The 26,410-nt window shown below is 38.6% G+C and overlaps 2 protein-coding genes across 2 annotated transcripts in view; one reads left to right on the forward strand and one right to left on the reverse strand.

Annotated features, from left to right (window-relative positions):
* Nufip2 (nuclear FMR1 interacting protein 2) overlaps nucleotides 1–19,185 on the forward strand; it is a 32,367-nt gene extending 13,182 nt beyond the window's left edge. Inside the window, 2 exon segments of the mRNA NM_001427799.2 lie at nucleotides 7,137–7,169; nucleotides 10,715–19,185. Coding sequence (NP_001414728.1) covers nucleotides 7,137–7,169; nucleotides 10,715–10,767 — 86 coding nt within the window. The 3' untranslated portion in view covers nucleotides 10,768–19,185.
* Nucleotides 19,186–19,823: 638 nt separating this feature from the next.
* Cryba1 (crystallin, beta A1) lies at nucleotides 19,824–26,176 on the reverse strand. The gene is made up of 6 exons (NM_013056.1): nucleotides 26,141–26,176; nucleotides 24,380–24,444; nucleotides 23,395–23,513; nucleotides 22,055–22,196; nucleotides 20,584–20,726; nucleotides 19,824–20,100 (listed from the first exon to the last, which is right to left on the reverse strand). The coding sequence occupies exons 1-6, from the start codon at nucleotides 26,169–26,171 to the stop codon at nucleotides 19,953–19,955; spliced, it is 648 nt and encodes a 215-aa protein (NP_037188.1). The 5' UTR covers nucleotides 26,172–26,176; the 3' UTR covers nucleotides 19,824–19,952.
* Between the last annotated feature and the right edge of the window lie 234 nt (nucleotides 26,177–26,410).

Here is a 26,410-nt window from a genome sequence, read left to right on the forward strand (position 1 = left end):
CTTCCATTTCTTTTTTTTTTTTTTTTTTTCCAGAGCTGGGGACCGAACCCAGGGCCTTGCGCTTGCTGGGCAAGCGCTCTACCACTGAGCTAAATCCCCAACCCCCTTCCATTTCTTTTTAAAACTGGGAATGTGTGTGTTGTATTTCTCCATTCTTCTATATCTGTAATGGATACTTGTTTTACTACTTCTACATTTTAGCTATTATGATACCACCCTAAGCATGGATATAGAAATAGCTTTTCAAGACTGTGTTCCGGGGTTGGGGATTTGGCTCAGTGGTAGAACGCTTGCCTAGGAAGCGCAAGGTCCTGGGTTCGATCCCCAGCCCCGGGGGAAAAAAAAGAAAAAAAAAAAGAAAAAGAAGACTGTGTTCCATTCTTATGTTTTTGAGAAATATTGTACTGTTTTTCACAGCAGTTTTACATTGTACTACTAAGAGTACACAAGGGTTTGGATAGCTTCACATCTTGGTAAGCTCAATTTCTGTTTAAAGATTTATTTATTTATTTTATTTATTTTATGTATATGAGTACACTTCAGACACACCGGAAGAGGGCATCAGATCTCATTATAGATTGTTGTGAGCCGCCATGTGGTTGCTGGGAATTAAACTCAGGACCTCTGGAAGAGCAGTCAGTGCTCTTAACCACTGAGCCATCTCTCCAGCCCTCAGTTTCTGTTTAATAGTAGCCACCACATTGGTTATGACAGGTGGATAGTATCTTAAAATTTATACTTTTTAAAAAAATTTATCCTTATGTGATGAATTTTTTGCCTACATCTGTATGTCATATGTGTGCCTGGTACTCAATGCAGGCCAGAAGAGACACTGGGAGACTGGAGTTACACAAAATTCTGAGACACCATATGAGTGCAGGGAATTGAACCTAGGTCCTCTTGAAAAGTAGCCAGTGTTCTTAACTGTGAAGCTATCTTCCCTGCCCAGTTTATTTATACTTTTCTGATGATTGATAATTTAACATCTTTTCACTTGTTTATTAACCATTTGTGTGTCTTTGCAAAAAAATGTCTTAGTATTTGCCACAGTTTGACACTCCAGCCACTACCCCTTTTGGGGACAGCCTACTCATTATTAGCTCTGACTGTCTTGAAACTCACTATGTAGACTAGGAGATCCATTTGTCTCTGCCTTCAAAACCCTGGGATTATAAAGGCCTATGTAATGCCTGGCTTTTTGTTTTTTAGTTGTTTAGTGGTTATTTCTATATTCTGGATATGTTTTTAAAGTCAAGTTTGTAAAGGAGATGGGAGTTGCCTATTTGGTCAAAAAGCTAACTTTAAAATTGAGTTGCTCTTGCACTCAAACATTAAAAATGCTAGTATTTTGCAATATTAAAAAATAGACTATGTGTAGTAATTCGGGCCTTTACCAGTATTTTGGAAACAACAGTTTCAGGAGTTCAAAGTTACACAGTCTGAGCTTTGTGAAACCTTGCTTCAAAAACCAATGTAGGGTTTTTGAAGTTCTATCTGTGGGACCCAGGTGGTAGATGGAGAGGACCTACTCCTGTGGGTCCCTTGCGATCTTTTTGTACAAGTTGCATATATATACCCACATACAAAATAAACAGTGCATTAAGACAACAGTCATAGAAATTTGGGCACAGGTCTTGGGATCCCAGCTACTGCTGAGGCTGAGTCAAAATAATTCCAAATTTAAGATGAAAAAATTTTGAGGCTAGTCTAAGCAACATGGAATAGAACCAACCATCTGCTCCTCAGAGCATCCACATGTATCTTAACACCAGTACCAGCGTGGATAGGATCTAATGCCTTTTCTGTTTTCCTCAGATACTAGGTACACAGCTATACAAAATAAAAATCTTACAAAAAGGTAAAAAGAGGGAGAACTGGGTATAGATAATAATTCAGCAAAAGAACAGTTGACTTCTGTCATGAGGGGGGAGTATTCAAAGTCCAGTGCCACAAAAAGTTGAGATGAAAGAGTTTACACTCAGTTACAGTAAAAGTGAGATAGCTTGAAAGGTATCCTTTAGCTAAAATCAGTTAAGAATGACAAATTTTGTAGAGCGCTTGCCTAGGAAGCGCAAGGCCCTGGGTTCGATCCCCAGCTCCGAAAAAAAGAACCAAAAAAAAAAAAAAAAGAATGACAAATTTTGACATTTATCATGCAAGGATGAACCTAGTGGGAATAGGTCCCAGGTGTCAGGCTCAGGTTTATAGGCTCAGGCAGCAAGTTTCTGAATCCCCCACCCCCACCCCCAGCTGGGGACCCAACCCAGGGCCTCTACCACTGAGCTAAATCCCCAACCCCCAGTGATTAAATATTTTAGTGTATTAGAAATTGCAGTGAAAAATACAATGTTAAAATGATAGCAGTATAAATGGGTTTAAGATCTGTGTGCCAGCTAGTTTAGAGTGTCTGATTTTTTTTTTTTTTTTTTTTTTTTTTTTTTTGGTTCTTTTTTTCGGAGCTGGGGATCGAACCCAGGGCCTTGCGCTTCCTAGGCAAGCGCTCTACCACTGAGCTAAATCCCCAACCCCGAGTGTCTGATTTTTTAATCACCCAAAGCTAATGTCTTTTCTGTAGATGGAGAAGCTATTAGTATAAAAATATATTTCAGACAAACTGAGTGCAGTTTGTAGCAGGTTATTAGCATAGATAGTTTGGTTCTCTGGTTTTAGTTTTGGTTTTAGTTTTGGCCTTTCGAAAAATTCTGATACATACACATTTGGTGTAGTTCTAGTTGTTTTCTTCAATTAGAAACTTTGATTTAGAAGGTCTAAAATCTATCCTCAGCTTTATCCACTCCCCCGACACAATTTCTTTACTGTGAAGGAGTATAGCACTAATTTGAAAGTGTAGTTCTTCATTTTCTCTTGAAGTACCTACCGTAGACTAAAGTACTTGGCTTATTTATGAGAGAGAACTACTTATCAGGAAGAAGCTTTTCTTTGTAGAGGCAAAGGATATATTTCAGTTGGTAGAATTACCTAGCACCACATAATCAAAGTATTAGTGATATAGGCATATAACTGCATTTAGGAAGTAGAAGAACTGAATCCTATACATAGAGTATGAGGCCAGCTTGCAATACAAGAGACCTCTTCCTCAAATACCCATAGGTGAAGGAAAAAAGCACAAGCATGTAATACAAGATTCTAAATGTCAGGAAGCTACAAATAAATGGAGAATTTTAGTAGAGATAAGATAATTTCCAGTATAGAAGAATAAATACAACAGCCTGTATTATGGAACATTTAAACTGGATTTTGATGGATGGAATCTTGCTTGTTTGTTTGCAGAAAGGGTCTTATTATGTTTGTTGCCTTGGTCTTTAGACCAGGCTGGCCTAAAACTCAGAGATCCACCTGCTTGCCTCCTGAGTGCCACCACACCCGATGGTCTTTTAAAAAGTTTTGCTTATGTATATGTATACTTGTGCATATAGGGATCTATGGAGGCCATAAGAGGGTATCAGATCCAGTGGAACTAGACTTACAGTTGTGAGCTGCTATGTGGGTGCTGGGAATTGAATTTGGGACCTCTGGAAGAGCAGCCAGTGCCAAGCCATTCAATCCGTCCGTGTTTTTATTTAAGTACACTGTAGCTGTCTTCAGACACACCAGAAGAGGGCATCGGATCTCTTTTTTTTTTTTTTGGTTCTTTTTTTTCGGAGCTGGGGACCGAACCCAGGGCCTTGCGCTTCCTAGGTAAGCGCTCTACCACTGAGCTAAATCCCCAACCCCGGCATCGGATCTCTTTACAGATGGTTGTGAGCCACCATGTGGTTGCTGGGAATTGAACTCAGGACCTCTGGAAGAATAGTCGGGTGCTCTTAACCACTGAGCCATCTTTCGAGCCCTTGTTTTTATTTTTTTTTTTGAAGATTTATTTATTTATTTATTTTGTATATGAGTACACTGTAGCTGTCTTCTGACACACCAGAAGAGGGCATCGGATTCCATTACAGATGGTTGTGAGCCACCATGTGGTTGCTGGGATTTGAACTCAGGACCTCTGGAAGAGCAGTCGGTGCTCTTAACCGCTGAGCCATCTCTCCAGTCCCCTTGTTTTTATTTTTTAATGTGAATGTGATTGTTGAATTTTGTGTGGATTTGGGAAATTACCAATTCCAGACCAGCAGTTAGTTACATTATAACTCAGACTTGCAAGAACTGGAGCCAGGTCAAAATTAGGCAGACAAAAATGCAGGGCCTGGTATGGTAGTAGGTAGTACAGGCCTGTATGTACTTCAATCTGTTTGAGAGGCTAAGGCAATGGATTACAAACTCAAGGGTCACCTAGGTAATTCATTCAGAATATGTCTGGAAACAAAAGGAGGAATATATATATGAATATATATATACCTTGCCTAATATACAAGACTCATGTTTAATCCCCAATGCAGAAAAAAGAAAAGAATAAGAACAGTGGGGGAAAATACATGTATAGGGACAATAAAAGGCTTTAAAGTAAAGTGGTCAGATTTCTAATGATAAACTATAAAAATTCACTATAATTGTAGAATATGATTATCGGCCTGCTTGATAAATGCCTGTAATCCCACCACTTGGGAGATAGGGGCAGAGGTTCAAAGTCATTTTGGAGTCCAAGCTACATGTCTCAGCATCAAATGAGAGAATGGATAGAGAATGGCTTCCATCTAATAGCTACGAACACAGATAAGGCCCACTCAGATTTTGGCTTCTAAGTAAGTAGTACGTTTGCCATTAAGAGAAAAGAATGAAGACTCCCTAGAGAAATGACTAAGAAGGTGACTGTCTCTTATTCAGAAAAAAGAGCACTGCTCAAAGGATAATGGTTATGCCGAAAGCCATGGGATAAGGCTAGAGAGATGGCTTTTGTAGCATGCAATTGATGGCACCCTTGTCTGAGGTCTTGAAGATCTGCAGGCATACATATAATTAAAAATTAAATAAATTTTGAAAGCAAGCTATGGAGTACTCAACTGTTACGTCCCTGACACTCCAAATTACTTTGTACTTGTTTGATGCATGCAGAAGCAGGAGAATCTGAGTTGGAGCCAGTCTGGTCTACAGAGACCAGTAAGTACTGCCAGAGGCTACACAGAGAAACCCTGTCTCAAAAACTAAAGATGAGGGTTGGGGATTTAGCTCAGTGGTAGAGTGCTTGCTAGGGCCCTGGGTTTGGTCGCCAGCTTGGGGGGGGTGTGTGTGTGTGTGAAAAAGTTAAAAGAGAGGGAGAGAAGGAACAGATGAATATCCTAGTGAAATAGACTTTTCTGGGCTGTAGAGATGGCTTTATCAGTTAATAGCACTGACTGCTCTTCCAGAGGTTCAGTTCTCTGCAACCTCATGGTGCCTCACAACCATCTATAATGGAATCCAATGCCCTCTTCTGGAGTGAGTTAAAAAGTACTCAAATACATTAAATAGTGTTAAGTAAATCTTTTTTAAAATGACAGCTCATTGTTGACTTAGAACCATGTTCAGCTAGATGAATTAATATGGCACTAATTTGTAGGTAGTAGGCTTTATTTTTCTGGTAACTAAGTAGAAAGAAGATAGATTAAAATATCCCGAAAGTGGTACTCGCTTTTAATCCTAGCTCTTGGGAGACAGAGTTAGATGGATCTCTTGTTTGAATCCTGCCTGTTCTACAGAGTTTAGAACAGTCTGGGTTACACAAAGGACCCCCCCCCCCAAAAAAAAGCACCCCATAAACACTAAAAATATCCCAGGTAGAGAAATGCAAAGGTCTTCTTCCTCTTGTATTTATAGAGTAAATTATCAATCTATTCAAAATAAACGTGAAAATAACCTTTGGGGATCTGCAGACTTTGGAAGTTGGGTATAAGGTTACAGTTGTTTTATAAAATTGACAAGGAAGACTGGTGTAGTGGCTTAAATTTGTAGTGTCAGCTCTTGGGAGACCGAGAGGATTGTCTGAAGTTCAGAGGTGTATAACATGACATGTTAGTGACACCCTGTCTACAGATAAACATGGCTTTACTACTGACACTCAGGAAGCAAAGGCTGTCTTGAGTTCGAGGCTAGTTTGAATGTGTCAACTTAGAGGCCCCTCAGAGTTACATAGTGAAACACTGCCTCAGTACTTAATTTAAAGATAAATTTCATTAAAAAGAAACTTAGCATTTTTTGAGTGTGTTTATGCATGCCTCTATTGGGAGACTAGTTCAAGGCTACCCTGGTCTATAAAGTCCGGAAAACCTAGGGCTACACAAAGAAGAAATTTCTCATTTTTGTGCTCTAACAAGTCCTATATAAATAAACTATACATAGTAAATAGTAAGTGGAGTGGTTAGAAGGTCCAGTTCTAGAGTGCAAATTAACTTTTTTGGTATGGGCACTATTAGAAAAGTACTATTCTGTTTTTCATTCCTTTTTCCCAATAGTTTTCATCTCTATTTTTAGGGACTAACTCTTAGGGTTTTTTTTTTTTTTTTAAAGATTTATTTATTTATTTTGTATATGAGTACACTGTAGCTGTCTTCAGACACACCAGAAGAGGGCATCGGATTCCATTACGGGTGGTTGTGAGCCACCATGTGGTTGCTGGGATTTGAACTCAGGACCTTTGGAAGAGCATTCGGTGCTCTTAACCACTGAGCCACCTCTCCAGCCCACTCTTAGGGTTTTATATTATAAGTATTATAAGCTATGTATGGTCTTACTCATTTAGATGTCCACTGTAAAGCTTTATGTAGTGGGGTAATAGGTGAGAAATAACATTAAATATGTGCAGACTTTCGCATATCTTTGCTATTTGTAAACACAGAATCTTGTCATTTTCACATAATTGGCTTTTAGTGTGTGTGCATGTGTGTGGAGCTCAATGAACAGCCAGCATTCTTCTACCATGAAGGTCTTAGAAATTAAACTTGACATTAGACTTGGTAGGAGGCAATCCTGCCAGCCCAATTTTTTTTTTTAAAATAATAAGCATGTACATAGCCTAGATGCTGCTTAAAAGTTATTTCAAACTTTTAGTGCCTTGTGTTGCATACTATAAGTCAGCTCTACCTTTATCCCAGCAGTAGTCAGTCTAGGTCTTTCAGATGTAAGGGAGTAAAGCATAGCAATATTATAAGGAATAAAAGCAGAATTTTGTACAGCGTTCATTAAAATATTTTTTTCTCTTACAGAAATGGAATCTATATGGAATTTGCAGAAGCAAGGTAAGAATGGTTTGCTACTTGAAATGTTAATACTAATAAAAAATAGTGACATTTGTTTTAGTGAGAATAATTGGAATTCTGACCTATACGAATGAACAGGCTTTATATTTTGTATTAAATTAACAACTTGTCAAAAGAAAAGATAGTTGCCATACCAAGACTGCTAAAGAATGACCTGTAATCCTATCTCTTTGAAAGCCAGAGCTTGAAATTTAAGGCTATCATGGGCTATAGTTTTGCAGGGAAAATGGAAACTCTGCCTTTCAAAATAGTTTAGTTTTGGTTTTTTTTTTTTTTTTTCTTTTCTAAAAAGGTTTTGTGTAGATCTGGGTGGCCTTGAATTTACATAAATCCAACTGCTGCCTTCCAAGTGCCGGGGTTAGGCATGTGCTACTATGGCTGTAGAGGCGTGAAGGGTTTTATTTTATACTTAGTGGTAGAGCTCATGGTTAATACACAAAAGGCCTTGGGTATGATCCCCAGTACAGCCCAAGTGCCTTCCTGTGTCTTCCAAATACAAATGTTTTTGAGGAAATCAATATAAATGTCTAACCATTCTGCCTGTTTGTATAGTAAACAAAAGGATACCCTAAGGACTAAAATATTTTCCTATTTTAGGATAATATACAGAAACATCTAGACTGTATGTTCTCTGGAATGGTGTTTGGAAATAAGAATAGCAGATTCACTTTTCCTCCCATAACCCAAGATTGAAAAAGTAGGACTGGGTATACAATTTACATGTTGTCTTTGATTGCTCTCAAGTTCCTAATTACATAAATAACCTGTTTGGTTTGTGTAGTGGAATGTGTATGTGTATGTTTTCAAGGCTGACCATTTGGTACTAGATAAACAATTGGGTGCTTTTCTGGGGAAGACTTTCTCAGTTCTCATGTGTTATTTCATTGCCTGTAGTTCTCTGTGTTGCATTGAAGTACCTGGACTTGCTCATTCACTTCAGCATGTTTATTGTCTTCCTTGTTTATTTAGCTCATATCTATGCAGTCATGTTGGTGAGACTTACTGTGTATAGCTTCTGACATTACTAGGAGAGGATTTCTCTAATGGTCTTTGTGTGTTACAAAGAAGTTTCTTTTATGTGGGGGAGAGCTACACTTCACTTGTCCATATAGGAACAAATATTATATAGAGTATAGTTAGGGTTATGCTGGATTAGTAAAGTGGTGATTTTATACACACACACACACACACACACACCCAAGATCCATGATTTTACTACCCATAGGTATTTGGCTAGGTTTCCAGTACCAGGAATGATTTCCCTTTTGTTGAGTGGGTCTTAAGTCTCATTACAGACTTGTTAGTTATGTCAAGGTATGTGTGCCATTGTTACATCCTTAAGGTTATCATTGCTAGTTGTTGTGGTTTATAGGTTGATAGCCAAGGATCAAGTTTTTTGTTTAGTACAGCCATGGCTTAAAGATAATTAGCAAACACTTAAGAATTGCTTCTTTAGGGGCTGGGGATTTAGCTCAGTGGTAGAGTGCTTACCTAGGAAGCGCAAGGCCCTGGCAAGGCCCTGGGTTCGGTCCCCAGCTCTGAAAAAAAGAACCAAAAAAAAAAAAATTGCTTCTTTATACATTTCAAATCAAAGAGACTACAAAATGAGTTCTGCAAACTTGATCCACCAAATTGAGAAATGCAACATTGTAAAATGGTTAGTGACTGTAAGGATGAGCATTGTCTTCATGGCAGATTGTCTTTGGAGTTCTAGAAATGATATTTTTGTATTGTCTTGTTAAGTGAGCCAGGTCAATTCTTTGTGGGCCCCCCCCCCCCCCCCCCCCCCAGAGCTGGGGACCGAACCCAGGGCCTTGAGCTTCCTAGGCAAGCGCTCTACCACTGAGCTAAATCCCCAACCCCTTCTTTGTGGTTTTGATTTGCTTTTTTTGAGACAGGTTTCTCTGTAGTTGTGGCTGTCTTGGAATTCCATCAATAGACCAGGTTGGCCTGCCTCAGTTGGGAATTAAAGTGTGAGCTACCACTATCTGGTTTAAGCTAGGTTAATTCTTAAACTGGGATAGCTTGAGAACTTAAGTGTTGTTGTTGGATCTCTTCCTTTCTGTTAAGTAATGATTGGAAGGTTTGCATGCTCATCTTGAGGGATGGAAGAATCTAAGACCTTATGCGTATGAGGAAATTACTCTTTTATCTTTGTGTAGGTTTTGGCTGTCTTGAAACTTACTATGTACACCAAGCTGTCATTGAACTCAGAGATCCACCTGCCTCTGCCTCCCAAAGTGTTGGAATTAAACATGTGCTCCTCCACCACCTGGCTTCCTGGTTTTCCTATTTACTAAAGCATACTAACTTTTTAAAAGTTAATAGCCAACCTGGACTATATATTGCAACAACCCCAGCACTTCTTGGAAATAATGTAGAACAAAAAATACTGTCTCTACTGATACTGTGTTTAGTGTCACACACCTTTAATCCTGGTAGAGTCGGGCTGTTTTCTGAGATCAAGGCTAGCGAGGCTATAATCCTCATCATCTTTACTGGTTAGATGCTTTAGCAGGTAAAGGTGCCTACTGCAAAACTTGAAAATGAGAATTTAACTTCCAAAACCCATATCAATCAAGGTGGTCAGAAGAGAATTCTCAAAAAAGTTGTCCCTTGCCCTTTGTATGTGCCATGTCTGTCATACACATGAACATAGCCAAACATAAGTAAATATAAATGTAAATATAAAATAAACATAGCCAAACATAAGTAAATATAAATGTAAATATAAAATAAAATTGTAATTATCTCCAGAAGGGAGCACAAACTATGACTGGACAAAGGCCTTTTATATTCTAGGCATGTGCTCTGTATCTTGGGTCCTACATTTATGTTTGCTGAAGATAGAGATAATATTGTGGGGAATAAAGAGTAATTGAGTGATTAGGGATAAGCTAGTTATTGTATGATGATGTTGATTATTACCATGAAATATTTGGTGTTAGATTTTATTTGAGCCAGCCATTCCTTGTCAACCATCCCACTGTAGTTAAAATAAATTTAGACTTTAGGCTAGGGCATGAGAACACATGTAGCACCTGGCACAGGAGTTCAGTCAAGGTCAGCTACCATAGCAGGTTTTGAGTCCAGCCTGGATCAGAACTTTAAAAACAAAAAATTCCTTGCTAAACAAAATAAGCCCAAGAATTTCTCTATTAAATTGTTTTATGACTTGAGCTTCTTTCTCCTTGCTTTTATATTTGCTACTTTTGTAATCAAGTGAATTGTAAGGAAAACTCCTTATGAAATGAACTTAAACATGGTTAGTCTCTAGAGGTTGAAGCCCTTACTGGGTGTTAGAGGACATTATTGTTGGGAATTTATTGGGAATGCTGAATGGCCACATTTTGGGTTGAGAAACTAGATCACACTTGGATAATACCAAAAAGAAAATGGCTTTTAAATTTATTTTAATCAGAAGTGTCTTCAATTTAAATGATTGCTTGGGATTTGTTTCTGGGCTAATTGAAGGATTTGTTTTGAATTTGTTTAATTAGTTTACTTTTTCACTTTGCCTCTAGATCCCAAAAGGATAATCACTTACAATGAAGCCATGGATAGTCCAGATCAATGAAGGACCAGACTGCCTATTTGTAACCTTTGTGCAGCATTAGAGCCACCGTTCATGTGGGACACAAGGCTTTCATGCTCCTAGATCTTCAACGCAGCAGAGGAACCATAAGTAGAATCACAGGATAATATATACAAATATATATATATACATATATATATATATAGTTATTTAAAAAAAAGGCAACTGAGAGTAATTAGACTTCTTAAGGAATCAAATTTATTTCAAGAGACTACACATGGTTATTTAATCTCCGGTACCGAATAGTCTTTTTCTTTATTATTTTGTTAGTTTTTGTTTTTAAGTGTGAATGCAAGTGATTAATGAATACAGACTTAACAAGCGTGGTTCTAAAGTTCCTGCTGTCATCTACTTGGGCAACAAATGACCCACTGGAAAGGCAAATCCACTTACTTCTAGGTATCTGTACCTTGTTCTGTGACTAAAGTGATACACTAATCACGGGGAACCCAGAATGATTCAACATTTTCCCCTACTCCGCCCTTGATCTTTTAGTTTTATTTTGAGCCCTGCGAGAATGCTGGATAAATGCCTTGAAGTTTGCAGGGGTGTTTTTTGTTGTTTGTTTTTTGTTTTGTTTTTTTTTTTTAATCCAATGATTTGCATGTCTTGCCAAGAGTTGTGCAGCCTCTGGGGTGTTGGGGAAATAGTTCCTTTCCTTTTATTTTTTGTGGGGTGGGGACAGGGGGAGGGCATTGAAGTTTTACAATCCTGGAATAGTTTGTGGGTACATAGTTAACTTTGGTTACATGTTTGACTTTTAACAGCTGAAGAATCTAAGAGTGTCATTCAAGGAAAAGTTGCAGAACGAGTAATTGGCTGATAATTACCCATTGTAATTGTGTAACTGGGAGCAAAAATCCATTCTGCTTTTCTGCTGTAGGTGCTCAGACTTGCTCTCTGTCACTAACACTAAGTGCGTACTCTTCTTGTTTTTCATCAACCATTTAAGAGAAACTTATGTACCTTTCTGTAAATTCTTTTAATTTCAGTTTCTCAGCAAAATCTAAAAAGGAAAAAAAAATTCATGAAAACCGTCTTTTTTTAGCCAGTGAGGAGGTAATAAACACTGCTTATATATGTAGAAGGTGTGTTTTCAGGCAAATTCTACTTCTCAGCTTACATATTTCTAATTATATCTTAATATATTTTATCATTAGAGCAAGATTGGGCTTGGGGTTTTTTTTTGTTTGTTTGTTTGTTTGTTTGTTTGGGTTTTGTTTTTGTTTTTTAATAATGTGAAATTCTGAAAATTTTGGGCAGAAAGAGGCATTAGCCCTGTCTTATCATCGCATTATCATCCTGTTGTGCTGCGGCTTGTGTATAGCATGCTAAAACGTGTGTGTGTGTGTGTGTGTGTGTGTGTGTGTGTGTGAGAGAGAGAGAGAGAGAGAGAGAGAGAGAACGAACGAACTAAGGGTCCAATTTAAGACTGGGTGAGTTAGTGGCATAAATACAAGTTCTGGCCTGATGTAGCATCATATCACACACAACAGAGAAATTAATGTATCCATGTATGTCAAATGCAAGTTAAACTAGCAGGGCATTTACAGAGTTGCAGTCTAACAAAGGCAAACTGGATCCCTTGGACACTTTGAGGGGGTTGGGGGTGGGGACAAAGTAGTTACTTTTTATTCTTGTTTTATAAGAAATGTCCAGTTTTGAGTGATTGTAGTATGGATGGATTTTCTGGTTTTGTTAATTATTTCAGGTTTTTAACAAATGTTCATGAAAGAACCTATTTGATTTACTGCAGAGAAAAATACTTTTTAGTCTGGATTTCTGCCCTACTTAGATTTTTTTTTTAAAGTATAAGCATGGATTGCCAATTCCACTTGATGTAAACAAAACTTTTTATACATAATATATAATAACTTATTGTATCAGTCCAGGTTCAGAAACTTGTGGTAGGCCAGTTTCAGATAGTTTCATTTCACCTGTAAACTGTATCACTTTTACTGATATTGTAATTTTCAAATGTATAATATGTTTACAGATGTGCCCTGCATTTAGTAGCTTTGTTCCTATTTTTCTTTTTTTTTTCCTTTTTGGTTGAGTCTCCTGCCTGCCAAAAGCTAGGATGCTTCAGGCCCCTGTACATCAGTGAGGCATCCTTGAGCTTTAAAGCACTGAGCAAACTGGAAAATGCAACACGCCACATACTGAACTGAAAAGTCTGTGTTTTGTGTTCCTTTTTTTTTTTTAATTTTTAATAAAAATTTTCAAAAAGTTAAAAAAATTTTGATTAAAGAAAAACGAGGCTCCAGTTTGTTTTATAGGTTTTAAAGTTCTGCCGTGTGTTTAATTGCCTTGTGTGACCACTTGTCGCCTTAGGGCTGAATCCTTACCCCACTTTTTTTAAGTGTCCGTTTTGCTTGCCTGGAATTTTAAAGTTGGTCTGTTGCACAAATCACAAAAACAAAAGAACAAAAAAATACTTCCTAGGTTTATGGCATACAAGGTTGAATGAACATACTTAAAATGAAAAAAAAAATCCAGTTTCCTGAATTGGGATTTTAACTTAGAAGTAATACTTAGTACCTTTAAAGGCCTTCACTTTCATAATTCTTTTCCATAACTTTCAGGCTGCGGTGCAGAGAAGCTAAAGAGAATGTACCCTTTCTCTGTCCAAGGGTTGAGAATCTCACTTCCTCTAAATGAGACAATGCAACATTTCACTTTGATTTCTCCACTGAAATTTTCTTGATAATGTGGTTAGAGGTGTGTGTATACACACACACACACACACACACACACACACACACACACACACACACACACACACATAGTAGTTAGAAATGTCTCTTAAACTTTCTGGGATCCCTAATGGTCCATCATATTAACTGTCAGTATTTTTTGGACATTGGGTTAATGGACTTAGTTGCCTCAGTACAAGCAGGACTTTGGGACAGATATCTTTTGTGCTGTTTGATACTTGTCTCAATCTTTCTCCTTAGGTCCTCACACAATTCCTTACAGAGCACTTATTAAAAAAATGTCTTACGAGTTCATCTGTTTTCTGATTATTTTTTTGTGTGTAAGCTTCTAAAGAAACATCAGCTGTGATTAATTTAGCACATTTAAATAACAGTATGTTGTCGGTATAAAGAATTTTCCTTCAACTCAGAGTATTAGTACTGTAGCATAAACCAAATACAGTCTAGAGGGGATTTTTAACATCCCTCCATTTAAAAGACTGAAAAAGATACGTGTGTGTGTGGATGTATGTATGTTGGGGTGCTTGTATGTTGGGGAAAGATGAAGATACTAAGAATTAGTAAATGAATGTGTAAGACATATTAGTATTCAGAGAATGAAACTTGTATTTATTTTGTGCCATTTGTTTTCATTACACGGAATAAAGTCGGGTGGTTTAAATCCTTCAAGGGTAGTACTAGAAAAATGGCACTAAGGATGAAATCATGGCCTATTTTTTTAATAGCTAAGAAACTAATTATGGGTGATGATTTCCTTTTCAGTTTGTCTTGTAGTTTTTACGTCACCACTCAATTTTGTGTAAAAGTCTTGAATAATCTTCCTTCCCCACAAAAGACAGGGTGTATTTATCTTTTCTCTATTCGTCCTCATTTCAACAGCCTGAAGTTAATTGCATAGTGTTTCTGCTAACCTTAGTAATGAACCTTCACATCAATAAAGTTTTTATGGTGTCTATCTAGCCTGCCCTCTGCTTCCTAGGAGGGGATAGCCAATATCTTAAAAATTTGGTAGTGATACCTTTTTTCCCCTGTCCTCCATCTGCTTTCCTAGTTACCACTCTGAATCTGCAAAAGAAAAATAAAAACCAGTGCTGTAATTTTTTTTCAAGTGACAGTTTTTAGAGAAAATAAGGTAAATCTTGAACTGATAGGCAGTTGTTTCTTCACAAAATAGGACACATCAACAGTAGTTGCACACTTGGCTGTTAGACTTGTTGCCAGCCTTCACCAAAAGCATTCTTTTTTTTGGGGGGGGGGTTAAGGTTAAGGACATGTGATATGAACTTGCACCAGATGGGCACATGCAAGGAAATTGAAGACCTGGCGCAGTTTAAAAACCTGTCTGTATGTGGTGATGGTGATGATGAGGTTTCTCTCAAGTTACTTAGTGTGCTAATTGCTAAGGATTTTATGCCACTTGACCATATTTTCAAATGATACAATTCCTTTTATATATTAACCAGTCAAACTAGTATAGTGTAGTGGACCAGATATGTGAAGAATTATTTCTGTAAGACCTGTTGATGTATGCCTGCCAGAGTGGTTTTTGATAGGACTGTATTAGAAAAGGATGGGATTTACTTCCCCAGTCTCCTAGAAGAAAGCACAGGACGAGTAAAAGCATAAGTAGCTGCTTAAAGATGGCCAGAAGAACATAAGGCCTGAACGCCATTACTGATTTCCCTTCAAAAGTATTGATATATTTCTGTGTTGAGGAAGGTGGGCTTCTGCTGTGGGTATCTTAAAATGCTTATGAACACCTAGATATAGATATGTGAGTTGCAAGACCATTCTGTAGGTATAAAAAAAGATAAATTATCAACTCCACTCAAGGACTGATCTACTCACCAAGTTTTAAGAGAGATCTTGAGGCAATTATTAGATGCCAGCAGTAGTGAGTTTTACCCAGCAGTAGTGAGTTTTTCGTTCTCCGTAAGATGCCCAGCAAAGCAGCAGTAGTGTATTATACTATTGTATTATGAGGACTCAGATATGGACTGAAACTCAAAAGACACCCTAAGCTGTAGTAGGGTTGCTGGTTCAAACATTTCCTATTTAGAAAATTTTGTTCTGTCCAGAGTTCTGAAGCCATTTTTTAACATGTAGGTGTCTGTTTGAATTTTTGTTTTGTTGGGGAGGGGGAAGATAACCGGTTTCACAGTGTAGTCTTGGGTAGCCTGAAGCTTGCTCTATATACTAGGCTGGCCTCAAACTCAGATCTGCCTGCCTCTGCCTCCAGAGTGCTGGGGTTACCACCAAACCTGGCAATGTATTTTAACAGCCTTATTTGAAATAGTTACAAATGTTTCCCCTAGTTGAATTTTGCTTTCATTGTAGTCATTTTAATCTACAGACCAAACAACTTAGATCAACATTACAATAGCTTTCTATTTAGACCCCTTTCCTCAGGTGCTAAACAAAGGCTCCAAAATGAATACTGCTTTAGTAACATCTCTTATTCCTAAAATGCATATTTCTTTTACTAATTGTAAAGATTTGGTGTTAACAAAATGGTTTTAATATGTAAATATGAACGAATACCTTAAGTTCTTGTCTATTAAGTCTGTTTGCATTTATCTTTTGTAGATAATTTTTCACAATCTTTAATACATTTCATTAGGTATTGCATCTTTAGAATGAAAACAACTGTTTTGTCTTAGATTACGCCTGCTGCTGCTGCTGCTGCTGCTGCTGCTGCTGCTGCTGCTGCTGCTGCTGCTGCTGCTGCTATGGGAAACTGAAAATCAAGAATGTGATGCACTTTTTAACATTACTATATACCATAGGTTGCTTTAATACCTTTTTTTGGTAGCACAGCCACTAACAAAAGTGAACAGAGTTTATTATTCTCTTCAGGAGTGAGTCAGTAAAGTAGTCTGTAGTTTGTGTTGACTTATGAAGGGGACAGTAACTTAGGAAATAAATTTTTGGTTAATATTATATTTTGGCCTTAAAGTGTCTTCTACTACTGAAAATAGTTATAGCTTTGTTTCTATTATTCCCTCTGCTTCAAAAAGACTTGGGAAGAATTAGAGGAAATCATTTCATTTGTTTTTAGTTCTCAGTAAGCTGCGTTTTGTTTTTTGTTTGTTACAATTTTATCAGAGAAGTAATGTTGCCCTGCACCTATCATATTTAGTTTAGTTAACAAGCTCCCAACTATTCTACTTCTCTAGTATATGTTCAAAGGTAAAATATAAGAATGCTACTTGACAAAGTAAAATATCTTTGCAAGCACATACTCAAACATGAAGGAGAAAAAACCCAAAAGTATAGAGGAAGGACACCAAATGAGGTGGAGGAATATGAGAATGATGTGTGGTCCAAAGCTATCTGGTTATATTTTGATGTTGCCAATATTACAGAGCCAAAATTTTAATTTGCTTACTTAATATATTTGTTGGCCAGAGATCTATTTTTATATCAGTGTGCCTTGCATGTATATTAACTTTGGAAAGGCCATGTATTAATGCCTGAAATGTTGATGGTTCTTACCACCTCACTGATTTTTATGCAGTTGAAATGTTCATTCTATTGCCCAACTGGTGCTCTCTGTTTAAAGTTAGAGATCTTGTCAAACTGGAACTCTTTTATAAACTGGGGAAGTGACTTGCTTTTTCACTTATTTTTTTTCCCTCCGTTTTTAGTCAGTTAGTGGCTGCTCTGTAGTGGGAAATAGTAAAAAAGGTTCTTCACTACCTACCCCCACCCTCAACACCACCTTCAAGTAATGTGATAGTATCGTTTCTTTGTGTGCTTTGAAAAAATTTCAGCTTGCTGTCTCCTTTAGTGTTATAAAAGGTATTATTAAAAGCATTGTTTGCAAAAAATACAGGAAATGATGGCTGTCCACGTTAATTTGGGATTCTTTGTGAGCTTTATTCCAAGTTACTGGCTCATTCCAACAGATTTTATTGTTGAAGCACCTTGCTTAGGGATTTTAAATATTCATGTCTACAACACTTGTCTCAAAATAATAAACTGTGCAATTCTTGTCATTAAAAAAAAAAAAAGACAGATCTGAACTCTCCCTAATGTGACTTGTTAGTTTCTGTATTTCCTGCCAGTGTAAATGTGAAAAGCTTTGCTTGCATTACGTTTTAGAAATGCATTTTGCACACTCAGTTTGCCGAAGCTCCGTGAAAGGTTAGATTTAAGTAGATGAATAAAGCTATGCACATGTTCTGAAAGTTTAATCTGTGTGTCATTACCAAAAGTAATCTGTCATTATTTTGCTGTTCGTAGCTTTACCATCTTTGGAAACATGGTTCAAAGTTATAATTCTGGGCTAGCTCATCAGTGGAACTAAAGGGAGGAAAACTGGCAACCACTGAATAAAGTTCAGCTGAAGTGAGAGCTTAACCTGTCTGTATCTGTTAAAGGGCTTTTCTTCAAACAGGGCAGTTGTATCAGCTTTATAAACCATTGGATCCAATGCGCTTCTCAGTGAAATTTTGAATATTTATGAAAAAGAAATGGAAAGTCATTCAAACTAAAATGAAGGAAAGACCTTTGCCATATGAAGCTCGGACAATTTTATGTCTTAAAGCTGGTTTAAAGGTAGGGTAGCATTTTATTAACCTTTATTGCTTTAACATGAATTTGATTAACTGGATAGTTTGAAATTAAAGTCATTCAGTTTAAAAGTCAAAACACAATTGTTTTAAAGATATTTTAAAAAGCCCAAGCTGATGTGAGTGAGTTGAGAAGTTGGGCATGTTTGGTTAATTCACTGCAGTTGCATGTACTGAGTAGTTTCACTTACATGAGGTGTGCACTTACAAGGTTGTGTAGATCTGCTGGCCAGATGTTGTCATTCATCTTATAACAGGAACTTTGGTGATTTCCTTAGGACATTCATAGATGAGTTAAGTAGAAGACATTACCAATGGTGTTTTCCCCAGGCTCCCAGATATAAGATATATTTCATTTTATAGCTTTGGCTATCTAAAAGAGGGTTACTTCACTTTCATCTTGTTGACTTTGAAAAGACAGCAAATTCTGTTTGTTCATAGTGATGATTATAACAAAACCTAGTAGAGTTTCAAAATGTGGTCAGTGATGCATAATCTTAAAAACAAAGGCAGTAGCAAACAGCTTGGATGGATTTTGAATATCTGTTAGTAGTTGATTACATCTGTAATCCTGGCAACCAGAAGGCTCAAGCAAGAGGATTGTGAGTTCAAAGCCAGATTGGCCTGCATGGCAACAACATAGTAAATGTATTGGAGAACTAAAGTAATCTATTGTGTGCAGACATTTATTCATGAACTGGGTTGCCTTTTAATTTTGGAAAAGGATAATTAGTACATTACAGTTCTGTTAGAAGATGTTGGCCCTTTCCTGCTGAAATTTTTTTCAATACCTGTTTTGCCCAGTTTAAAAAATAATAAAAGTAGGTCTTTTCTAGATAGAAGAACAGTGACCAGAAATTTACTGTTTTGCTAAATAACTAACTGCTTAGGTATTTACTAAAGCTGTTGCTGATGTTATGAATTCCAAGGAAGTGTCAGTTACATGATCTTCCTTTATTAATGTCTTACTTAATGTTCAGTGTTTTAAAAATACAAAATTACACTCTACAACCATACTCAGATTTACTTATTTTATCAGAAAAACTTGAGATTTGTAGATCAAATAAGACAATAAGTGTACATTGTTGAATAAAAAAAATTTAAAAGTTTTTGAGGTGTTTGTGTTATTTTTGTGTGTACTTTAAATTTTAAATTCCTTTCTGAAAATTTAGGTAGGATTTGTGGCTTTTAACTATTTTCCAAATGTTATTTGTTGCAAAGAGCTTCAGTCTTAAAGATAACTGATTATTGTCTCTTTTCTTGAGACAGGGTCTCATACTATAACTCTGGTTGTCCTGGAACTCACTGTATATAGACCAGGCTGGCCTCAATCAAACTCAGATCTACCTGCATCTGCCTCCCCCCATTGCTGGGATTAAAAGTTTATGCCATGTTCTTACTCCTCTCTTGCTCTCTGTTCTCTTTTCTTCCCTGCTCTTCCCCTTGTCCCTCTCGCTCTCCATCTCTCCCCACCTTCCCTCCACATGCCCATGGCCAGCTTTACCTCTTTTCTACTCTTCCCCCCCCCCCCCCCCCCCGGAGCTGGGGACCGAACCCAGGGCCTTGCGCTTGCTAGGCAAGCGCTCTACCACTGAGCTAAATCCCCAACCCCGCACAGTCAGTGTTCTTAACCATTGAGCCATCTTTCCAGCCCCAAAATAATCTTTAAAAAAAAAGTGAAGCCCCCTCTACCCCAAAAGCCACAAAAGAGATTTGTACAAAGTATTTGAATCAGTCTCTAAGGCACTTTTTTTTTTAAATGACATTTATTGTGGATTTTAGTGCTAACATTTGGATGCAGTGTCTGGGCAGAACATAAAATTCTATAATGCTTAGTAAGTTTGCATGCTTGAGGAATTTTGAATCTTTGACTCTACTATTGTTGTATTCGGCGAATTGATTGGATCTGAGAAGTCTGAGCATGAGTTCCCCACTCTCTCCAGTGTTTGTAGTCTCCTCCGTGATGGTCACATTCCAAGATATACTGATAACCACGATATCCAGGATACTGGTAGCAAACCCAACTATAAAAGTCAAAGTACATTACATTTTAAATCTGGTAAGAACATAAACCCCAGAACCAAAGTCCTCTCAATGTCATGTCATTAGTAGGTCCCAACTGATAGACGATTAGCCTTATGAAAAAATGAAGGGGACTGGAGAGATGGTTCAGTGATTTAGAGCACTAACTGCTCTTCCAGAGGCCCTGAGTTCAATACCCAGCAACCACATCACAATCATCTATAATGTGATTCAGTGCCCTCTTCTGGTATATCTAAAGAGGTTACAGCGTACTTAATATGTAAAATAAATAGAAAAGAAATAGAGGTGTCAGAGTAACCGCTTCTACAGATATCCAGTTGAGGAAGATAGAGTAAGTGGTAGCTGGAGCAAAGCATTTCAGATCAGTGTCAGTTTGCCAGTGTATGGCATCTAGTAAACCATGACCCCCGATGTCTTAATATTTACAATCTTTGAAGTGTGCTTCAATCTTATTTTGTACTTACGCTCCACACTGTATCTTCATGGAACCCACTTCATTGTTGAACCAACCCATGGCTTGTAAGGAAGGGTAGTCATCACAGATCTCCCACTGGCGTCCAATAAAGTTCTCTTTCTCAAAGATGGTGATCTTAGACTCTTTATGATTCTATAATCCAGAAGTTTAAAGACGTTAGTAGTATAGTTATTCTAGCTTAACAAGTTAGTATTAAACTCATTTTCTGGCATAATGTCATTGTTGGATTAACAGGGATTTATAAGAGAAAATCCAGCTGGGCAGTTCATGCTACACACCTTTAATCCCAAACAGAGATAGTTAGAACTTTTGAGTTGGAGGTAGAGAACTAAACCTAAGAATCATTAGAACATATTTGATAAGTTTCTAGCCCAGGCAAGTGTCACTCCCAAAGTCAGAACCATTTTCAACTCTTAAAGATCTAATGGTTGGTTGGTTTCTGCATAAACATTTTTACTCAAAAGTTGCTGGGTACCCTAGACTGTCATGGGGCCACCATGTTGGAGGGGGAACATGGTGATTTAGTACTGAAGAAGGTAGTTCCTGCACACCTTATTCCTGAAGTAAAATATTTGTGGACAACTGGCTGTGAGCTGCTGTATATGTTCTTAGATCTCGATATCTGCCACTATTCCTTTTGTTTGCCTTGCTCTACCTCACCGCAGCTCCAGATTCAGTCTACTCAAACCATGAGCTAGCCCTTTAAGTCAGGTACTCTTGTCAACAATGAGTAAATGGCAATACAAATAAGGTTTTTCAAAATTAGAAAAAAAAAGACCAAGTTTGGCCAGTTCAGTCCTAAATGAGAGCTTAGTGGAAAACTGGACTTTATTAAGGAACTGAAAGGAATGATGAATTGTTCCCTAAGTTTCGGGAAGAAATTACTTATTTTAAATGTGGACAAATAGTGCAAAAAATATTTCGTAATGGTTAAGCAGTTTATATGATCTCGGAAACAGAAATAGATGCTTCTCTATTTGCAAATAGTATAATTCACAAAAAAATTACATCATTTTAAAAGATAGAGTTAAGTTTTAAGACTTAATTTAGAATGCAACCTAATTGTTGAACAATACCTGATCTTAAAATTTTACATATGAATGTAGCGAAGTGATATTGGAAGACCTTCCTATACAGTACTTAGTGAAGTTGTACTTAAACATTAACCTGGTTCTTCAGTGGAACCTAAACACACTCCAATTTAGCTGGCCATAAATTTACTTTCTAGTACATGTAAGTAGTTTCTCACTCATCCTTTAACTAACAATTTGATCTTGAGTATGTGCTTCCTGCCCCAGTAAGAAGAGCCTCTTTTTTTAGCATAAGGTGGAATATCAAGTGGTAGATTGGAAAGGCATCCTTCATTCTTTACTTTCATCCTAGTACATTCAACACAAATACCAGTCTGACCTCATCCTTACCCCACCCCAATGCAAGAGAAGTGGAAATTTCAGACTCACAGCAGAACAGATGGGTCGGAAGGACATGAGACGCTCAATATGATAGGCATTGCTCCCACTCCAGGCATCCCATCGAGGGTATTCTCCTCTCTCCAGGATGAACTGTTGCCCACAGAAGCTGGTGTGCTCATAACCAATCCAGCTGCCAAAAATAAGTAGTGGTTGTTCATGGTGCTCAAAACCTATATGGCCTTAAGGAGAAGGCCTCTTTTGTTTTGAGTACTTATAGTGGGATAAAATACCAGGACTATCACTAGTGAACACTCATGAACAGGTTTTGAAATATATTTTGAACATAACCACTGAAGATAGAGGGCCCCTAGTAATGTGTATTAACAAAGCTCTATTTCCATTTTAGTGATACCCCCCCCCATCTGAAGTTTCAGATTGATGATCCAGTGACCATTTCTATGGCTCCAGAGCTTATAAGTCTCTTCCTAAGAGCAATAACATGATGGGACTGGGTATCTGTACTTGTTTCTTTTCTTTTTAAGATCTATTATGTGTGCAGTTTTCTGCCTGTATGTATCTTTGCATACCAGAAGAGGGCATCGTATTTCATTATAGGTGGTTATGAGTCATCATGTGGTTGCTGGGAACTGAATTCAGGACGTCTGGAAGAGCAACCTGCACTCTTAACCTCTGAACCACCTCTCCAGTTCCTCTCTTTGTTTATTAGTTTGAAGGTTCTTCCTCTTGCTGTTCATACTTCACCTTCTTAGTGGAGCATCCTAAATTAACAACCTAGTCTTTTTTTTTTTTTTTTTAATTATTTACTTTATTTATAGATGGTTGTGAGCCACCATGTGGTTGCTGGGAATTGAACTCAGGACCTCTGGAAAAGCAGTCAGTGCTCTTAATCACTAAGCCATCTCTCCAGCCCCATTGTTTCTTTTAGTAGAGCAGTGGTGGTTCACATCTTTAACCCCAGCACTTTGGGGGCAGAAGCAGGAGGATCTATGTGTTTGAGGCCAGCCTGGTCTTTGGAGAGAGTTCTGGGACAGCCAGGGTTACACAAAGAAATCCTGTCTCGAAAAGTGAAAAAGATTTTCTCCTTTCCCTATTTTATGCGGGGAAGAAAAACAAGTAACTTATAGACTACAAAAGCATACATACAATTACTGTCCTGCCTCATTGCAGGTCTGCTAGGGGTGTGAACATCACCCCTAGCTTTGAGTTACTTAATTGGGCATGTAGTGATCTTTAGAAAAATAAAACACCTCTCTCTAAGAAATGATTGGCATCTGGGGAGCATCTTCCTAGATCCTTACTCAAATGGTACCATGTCTAACGAGATCTATCTGAAAAGGTCCTGAAGCTCTGTTGGTACTCATACTCACGCGCCACACTCCACCTTAAGTGACCGGACATTATCAAAACTACGTTCAGAGACATTTGGGCAGGAGCTGGTGAACTCCATCCTCTTGCCCTGGAAGTTCTCCTGATCATAGATGGTTATCTGAATGGGATTGAATGAGACAAAGAAGAGAACCAGGTACAGCAGTAAGAATAGGGGTATAAGTTAAGACCATCTGTTTATCCTGTGATTTCATCACTAGCTATAACCCAGGCTACCCGATAAGGTCTCTTCCAGTGTAGTCAGGGCAAAAAGGGGTTCAAGTTGATACCAGTGCTCAGTGGACATTAACATGTTCAGGCTAAGTTTATGATGGAAATAGTGTTCCAGGGACAACACAGAATTCAATTCATAGATCAAGGCCTTGTGAACTCTGATTTCACCAACTGTCCTGTTCCTATGTGACCCAGAGGTCAGGATTTTGGGACTTCTGGAAGCACCTTGTGGATTTTTTTTTTTATTTGCTTCTAAGGCATTAAGGGAGGATTGTGATGAATTTTTCATCCTTTCAACTAGAACCTGGATCCTGATTTGACAAGCTCCCCAAACTGTGAACTTGGGTCAGAGTTGACAACTGAGGAAAGGATTAAGTATTAGGGGAGTAGTGACAGACCTGGGATCTGCCACTTCAGCTCATAACCAAATCCAACATCAGATTGAGAAGAGGGGCCTGCATCCCATGACTTTGGGAGACCTAATGGCAAGATAGAATTGGCCTAGGAAACAAGCATCATCATCTATCCATCATGGACCTCCAGAGTCACCCATCAGGAAAACTGCCTTTCAACAGTGTCTAGGTGTCAGATTGACCCTCCTACAGAACTGTTTTGGTTTGGGTTTTTTTTTTTTTTTGGTTTTGGGACGGGCACTATCTCAAGAATAAGTACAGCCTGGAAGCTACTGTGTGCCAGTACCTCAGCCCTGCCCTGTTGGATCCTTTCATTTTCTATGTGGTTGGCTCAGCTTACCTTCCATGGCCCCATGGACCCTGGCATAGGGTTGGTCTGAGCCATCTTGGTGGTTGGAAGAGTTTCTGGAAGAGAGGATACATACCAGTGATGTGACTAAGATAGATCTCTTTAGCCATATCACAGGAGTAATGAGGAAAAGAGGCTTACAGTCCCAGATTTTTGGTTGAGATCCTGCCTCTGGGGCTACTATCAAAACCTCAGGTTTTCTATCAACAAACCTTTTACACACAGTCACTATAAAGATTAGAAAAGTAGGGGTTGGGGATTTAACTCAGTGGTAGAGCGCTTGCCTACCAAGCACAAAGCCCCGGGTTCGGTCCTCAGCTCCGAAAAAAAGAAAAAAAAGAAAAGAAAAGTAATACAGATAAAGAACTGTGAAAGCATATGGTACTCTTGATAAATATCCCTTCTGTCCTCTTGCTTGCCTGCATCTCCCTGGCAACTGTCTAGACTCCGTGTCTCTAGTCATTCAGTCAGCAGGGTCAGAATTTTCCACCTCACCTGTCACTGATGAAAATGCAGCCTGTACTCCAACCCTTTGTGTCTTCCCAGGACCCAAACTGACCAATTCTGCATATCCATGCCGCCATCTCCTCTCTCATAGACCTAGATTTTTGGCCTTGCTGCCTCAAGACCCTTCTGCCTTTTCCAGCCTGCAGAGTTTGACTTCTCCCTCACTTTTCAGCATTCATCATAGTACTCATCTATATCACTACTGAATATACACTGGGTCAGCATCTCCATAGCAGGGCTGGACATTCCTGTGTGACTGATACAGGCTCATGCTAAAGCTGTGGTGAGATGGGGCAGAGAGTAATTTGAAGTTAATGCCTGCTATTTGAAATAGTAGGTAGGAGGATTGCAAGTTCAAGACCTAGTTGGATCACTTAGACTCTGTCTCAAATTAATAAGTAAGGGCTGTGAGTTCCAGGCTCACTAGGGCTACAGAGTGAAACTCAAAAAAGGAGGGGGAGGTGTGGTTGGGAATATAGCTCAGTACTAGAGTGCTTGCTCAACATGGGTGTGAACCCTCAGATTCAATTCCTAGTACTGTGTAGATCTCTGTGAGTTCAAGGCCAGTCTGGTATACAGAATGACTTTCAGGCTGCCAGGGCTACACAGGGAAACCCTGTCTTGAAAAGCCAATGGCTTACTCGATGTCAGACCCTGCATTGCTTGAATAATATCAAGTCAGCACAAGTCAAATACCATCACTACCCCATTTTATGTATGAGGATCAACAGCGATAGAAGTTAAGCACTGGGGTTGGGGATTTAGCTCAGCGGTAGAGCCCTTGCCTAGCAAGCACAAGGCCCTGGGTTCGGTCCCCAGCTCCGAAAAAAAAAAAGAAGTTAAGCACTTATCATTAGCGGTCCAATGAGGAGAAGGGTGAAGGAAGGAAAGGGAGAAAGAAGACTGGCAGATGCATATCAGGTTTGTAGACCCAGAATCAACATGGAGGATTCTACTCGGGCATCAAGCCCAGGAGCTAATGCATGAAAATTTTGGTATTTCTATGTGGAGCTTCCAAATAAGCAGCATCTCTTCCTTGCTACACCCATCCTGTGTCCAATAACCTGCTGATGCCCAGTCTTGATTTCTAAGAATGTAGTTATTGCAAAAGCAACTACTAAAGCTGTCCCCCACTTTCTCTTTCTCCCACAGGTTCTAACCTCTAGGCAGGATACAACTGGTTCTTCCTCTGCATCTGTCTGTCAAGGAAAGGAAAGATAAAGGCACTGTCAAGGTCTTACTCACCCAGCTCCCGCTGCACAGTCTGGGTCTCCATCTGGTGCAGCTTCCTCTCCGGATCCCCTCTTTATAGTCCTGCAGAGTATGGCCAGCAGCTCTGTCAGCACTCTCTTTCCCCCTCTCTCTTTGTTTCTCCTGATCCCCAGAGCTTTAGTGGCTCAGCCTACTGGGGGAGGTGTCCCTCAGAGCTTTGTTTAGGGTTCCAGAAGTGCAGAGGCCCTTCTGTTGGGCAGGGCTGGCTGCCTAGGGAGATCTTCTCAGAGTGGCTGGGAACTA

Source organism: Rattus norvegicus, chromosome 10, assembly GCF_021556685.1.
Source record: "Rattus norvegicus strain SHRSP/BbbUtx chromosome 10, alternate assembly SHRSP_T2T, whole genome shotgun sequence".
NCBI lineage: Eukaryota > Metazoa > Chordata > Mammalia > Rodentia > Muridae > Rattus > Rattus norvegicus.